The sequence below is a fragment of the Orcinus orca genome, chromosome 4 (genome assembly GCF_937001465.1).
Source record: "Orcinus orca chromosome 4, mOrcOrc1.1, whole genome shotgun sequence".
Lineage (NCBI taxonomy): Eukaryota > Metazoa > Chordata > Mammalia > Artiodactyla > Delphinidae > Orcinus > Orcinus orca.
The window spans coordinates 154,175,183-154,180,067 of NC_064562.1; the positions used below are offsets into that span (position 1 = coordinate 154,175,183).

At 70.1% G+C, this 4,885-nt stretch overlaps 1 protein-coding gene across 1 annotated transcript; it reads left to right on the forward strand.

Annotated features, from left to right (window-relative positions):
- The first annotated feature begins 387 nt into the window (after positions 1 to 387).
- NKX1-1 (NK1 homeobox 1) lies at positions 388 to 3,951 on the forward strand. The gene is made up of 2 exons (XM_004265188.3): positions 388 to 832; positions 3,104 to 3,951. Exons 1-2 carry the CDS (start codon positions 388 to 390, stop codon positions 3,949 to 3,951), a joined length of 1,293 nt encoding a protein of 430 aa, XP_004265236.2.
- The last annotated feature ends 934 nt before the right edge of the window (positions 3,952 to 4,885 follow it).

A 4,885-nucleotide genomic window follows, 5' to 3' on the forward strand; every position in this document is an offset into this window, starting at 1 on the left:
TCCGGCTCCGGGCTGTGGGTCTGTCGGTCGGGCCCGGAGCGCAGTCCGTGTGTCCCGCGCGGGACCCGCCTCCTCCGCCCGGGACCGTTCGCAGCCAATTAGGCGCGCGCGCTAACGAGGGCGGCGGAGCCCGCGGCCGCCTGCGGGCGCACGTGTGTGCGGCGAGTGGGCGCGTGGGCGCCGCCGGCGGGGCCGCCATAAATGAGCGGGCCGGGCGCGGCGGGCGCCTGAGGCGGCGGCGGCGGCGCCAGGCAGCACCGGCCGAGCGCGGGGCGGCACGGGGAGCGAGCCGAGCCGCGGCCGCCGGCGCGAGACCGTGCGGCGTCGCCCGGGCCGCCGGGGATGGGAGCCCAGTAGCCGGAGGGGCCGGAGCGGCGGGAGGCCGGCATGAGCGCGAGCGGCCCGGCGGCTACCGGGGACGGCCCCGCGCTGCCGCCGCCGCCGCCCGGGCCCGGTCCGGGGCCCGCACCGCCCGCGCCCGCCGCCGCCGCCCGGGACGCCATGGACGGGCGCGCTGAGCTGCTCGCCTTCCCGCGGGCTGGAGCCCCGCCGCTCGCCGCCAGCGACACGGTGCCCGCGGCGCCCGAGGGGGCTGGGGCGGCCCGGCCCGGCCCGCCGCCGCGCCCCACCTCCTTCTCGGTGCTGGACATCCTGGACCCCAACAAGTTCAACAGCAGAAGACGCCGCTGTGTGCTGCTGGGCCCCGTGGCGCCCGCGGCGTGCGCCCCGGCCCCCGCCGCCCCGGGACGCCCGCCGCGCTCAGAGGAGCTGGAGCGCCGTGCCCTCGCCGCCGCCGGAGGAGCTGGAGCCGGTACCGGAGCTGAGCCGCCGCGTGAGTAGGGCACGGCCGGTGCCGGGTCGCGGGGGTAGAGGGACGGGCCGCGTCTACGCGTTTGCGCTCCCGGGACCCCTCGGCGAACCTGACCGGCCCGGCGCCAAGGCTCGGTGGAAAGTTCGCAGCGCGCGGGGCCCGCACCAGCCCTCCCGCCGCCTGCGTCTGACCCGGACTCCAGGGCCCGCACCGCCCGGTGCCTCCCGGGATGCCTCCCCCAGGCCGGGCCCAGGGCTACGAACTGCATGGCCGGCCCAGGTTTGGCCACCGCGCACCCCCGGCATTGGAGGGCAATAGGTGGCAGAGGAGGGGGAGTCGTGCGCGGCGGCTAGCCCGTAACCTCCCCACTCCCACCGCAGCCTCCGGAGACCTCCCTCCCTCCATTCTTTTATTTCCTTTTTTTTTTCCCGTTCTTTCTCTGTCTCTTTTTTTTTTTGGGCAAATCAGACTAATTGTGACAAAACGCTGGTTATCTCTGGAAAAACAATTAAATCCCTTCGATTACAGTTAAGGGGAAATGTGCTTAGCGGCGGAAAGTGGCCGGTAATGGGGCGGCCCGCAACCCCGGCCTGGTCGATATCCCATTACGGCTGCATGCATATCTCTTTCAAGCACCTTGCAAACTCCCCCCGAACATCTAAATTATAGGGTCAAAATTCGGATAATTACTCGATTAAAACCTATTACACTTATTAGGGGCCGCTATTGATCGAGAATTGCATTCGACCGGCGCCTGATTGCTTTTGGAGCCCCCTCCGCCGGCCCTTCCTCCCTCCAACTTCCCGGGTCCTCTGCCCCGCGGGGAGAGGCGCGCAGGGCCGGCAGGGCTCGGGTGGGCCTTTTCAGGCGAGGGGCCTCCCAGCACCTGCACTGGGCTTCCTCCCGGTTGGGCGGAGATGAAAGAGGAACAATCTCGGGAAGGCTGGAGGGGAGCCCCTCAGGCTTTCGGCCTGGCCAGGGTTCTGGGAGTTTCCACCTGGAGCCTCTGATGGGGAAGACATCCCAGTCGGAAGGCCCAGTTTCTTGGTAGTTTAGGGAGGGAGCTGGGTCAGGGCCCCTCCTTAGCCCACCCCTGGACAGAGCAGGAGCTGTCAGGGTCACCTGGGGGACTGTCTCTTCTCCTGCTAAGGGGTATAGGTGGGTGCCAGGATATCTGCCCTGCCGGCCTCCACGCAGCCCGTGGTCACCCTGGAGGAATCGGACTGAATTTGTCCTTTACTCTCCAGTTCTCCGTGCCAGCCTGACCGGGGCCTGGTGCCCGACGGGGCGGCATGGTGTTGGGCGCTTGCCCTGGCTTCTCTCCTGGTTGTATGACCACCTGTGGGAGCAGGGGCTGCATAGAAACGCCCTCCCCTCCCCTCCCCTCCCAACCCCTCCCCGCCACCCCTCCCCTCCCCTCCCCATAACCCCTCCCCTCCCCTCCCCCCAACCCCTCCCTCCCCGCCACCCCTGCCGGGCCCTGACCGGGACAGATGCTTTTCTTCCAAATTTCTGAGATTCACATTGCAGCCACCGCGCGGGCCTCTGCTTGGAGGATCCGGAGCTGCTGCTCAGACTTGACCTAGTGGGGACTCCCATCCCGGCTGGTCTCAGCGCTGCTCTAGACCCCCACTGGTCCCTGGTTGGGACCAGCCTGGACCTGCTGGGGTCTCAGCCGAGGGGCCAAGGGTGGCCAAGTTCCAGGGCCCCAAGTCTTGAGGTAGGGATGGATCCAGGGCAACTTTTTTGGTCCCCGGAAATCGCCTCCTCACAGCGGGCTCCAACCTTACCCCAGGACTCTGGCCCGGCCCACTCTTAAATGCCCAGTAATTGGCTGGCTCTGTTGGAGCCTTGTGGTAATTGGAGGGTAATGTACGCTGAAATAAATTAAATGGCCGTTAACTAGTTTCTACATTACGCAAAATGAGTTTAATTAAGTTTGTATCTGCCCCATGGATCGATGGGATCTTTCCGTCTGCCGTAAGCTCTGCGGCCCCGTCCTGCCCGGCTGGGGCAAAGGCGCAGGGCTCGGGAGATGGCGGGAAGGGGGGCTCTGGAGAGAAGGAATGCACAGGGGACGGAGAGAGAAAGCGCGGGAGGGTGAGAAGAAAAGGAGGGGAGAGGGCAGGGAAACGAATGCGCTAAGGGGAAAGGGAGGCAAGAAGAGAAGCAACGGAAACAGGAAAAGGGATTCGTTAAGGGGAGCAGGGCGCCGGAGGGGCGAGCGAACGGAAGGGAGGCGCCGGGTCCTAACTGTGCTGTCCTCCCTCCCCGCCCCGTCCCCGCCCGCAGACGCCGGCGACTCCTGCAAGGCGGACGAGGCCGAGGCCAACGGCTACAGCAGCGGCGGTGGCCGCAGCCCGAGCGCGGACAGCGGGGACGAGGCGCCCGACGACGAGGACGAGGCGCCCGAGGCGGGGGCGGCGCGCGGCGCTGAGGCGCGGGGAGGCGGCAGCGGCCTCGGGGCCCGCGGGTCGGGCTGCCAGGGCGAGGCCGAGGCGCCCCCAGGCGCTGTCGATGAGGCCGCTGTCCCCGGCCCCCGTGGGAACTCGCCCGGAGCCCCGGGCCCGCCGGGAGCCTCGGCGGCGCCCGGGGACGCGGGGACGACCCCGCAGGGCGCGGCGACGGCGACGAAGCCCAAGCGGAAGCGCACAGGCTCCGACTCCAAGTCCGGGAAGCCGCGGCGCGCGCGCACCGCCTTCACCTACGAGCAGCTCGTGGCGCTGGAGAACAAGTTCAAGGCGACGCGCTACCTGTCGGTGTGCGAGCGCCTCAACCTGGCGCTGTCGCTGAGCCTCACCGAGACGCAGGTGAAGATCTGGTTCCAGAACCGCCGCACCAAGTGGAAGAAGCAGAACCCGGGCGCCGATACCAGCGCGCCGACAGGCGGCGGAGGGGGACCGGGGCCGGGTTCCGGGCCGGGTGCGGGGCTGCCCGGTGGCCTCAGCCCGCTCAGCCCGTCGCCGCCCATGGGCGCGCCGATCGCCATGCACGGCCCGGCCGGGTACCCGGCGCACGGCCCCGGCGGCCTGATGTGCGCCGCGCAGCTGCCCTTCCTGTCGAGCCCGGCGGTGCTGTCGCCCTTTGTGCTGGGCTCGCAGACCTACGGCGCGCCCGCCTTCTACGCGCCGCACCTCTGAGCACGGCCTCGGATCAGGACGGGACGCCGGGCCGGGCAGCCCCACGAGGCCCTCGCGCCCCTGAGGCCGCGCCCAGGACCCGAGGGCGCCCGCCGTCGGCCCTTTTGTAAGGCTGCGGTCGCTGACTCTGTATATAGCCGATTGCTACAGAAGAGTTTTAAATTTATAAACGACTGTCCGCGCGCGTTGGGGCCGAGCTCGGCCCTTTGGGAAGCACTTTGCCGAACTCTACTTAATCAATAAACCGCAGGAGGCCGCGCCCAAGTCCCTCAGGCTCCCGCGTCGCCCGCGCCCCGTCCTCCTCGCCGCCCTTCGGTGGGGACTTCGGCGCGACCGAGGCGCTCCGGGGTGCTCGACCCGGCGCGGGCCTTGGGCCCCAGTTTCCCCGCCTCCCGGCGTCCCGTGGCCAAGCTTGCCCCATCCTGCGTCGCCCGGGTTCCCCCACGCGCTTGGGAACAGGCGCGCGGCCTCGGTGCTGTGTGCGCTGAGGCACCGGTCCAGGAGTCCCGTGTCCCCGCTCCTTCCCTTCCCCTCCCCCCTCCTCCGCTCGGGGCGCTTGGGGGTGAGGGAAGCCCAGCGGGACAGTGCCCGCGCGGTGGGGCCTGGGGGCAGCGCTCGCGCCGGGCGCCGCCCCCGCCCCCGCCCCCGCCCCAATGCGCATCCGCGCGGCCTTCCCTGAGCACCAGGCCGGCCCGAGGAGGAGGGGCTTCCCGCCGCTTCCCAGTGGAGGAAAGCTGGGGCTGGCCGAGATGGGGCAACCTGCCCAACGGCGCCTGAGCCGGACCCCGAGCCCGGCCCGCGGGAGTCCGGCGCGGCCACCTCTCCTCCAACAGACTGCAGCCCGGCTCTGGGCGCGGTCCCCACGCGGGCTCCTGGAGCCCTGGGGAGAGAGGGGAGGCGAGAGGCGGCGGCGCCTGGGCCGGGTGGCCGACTC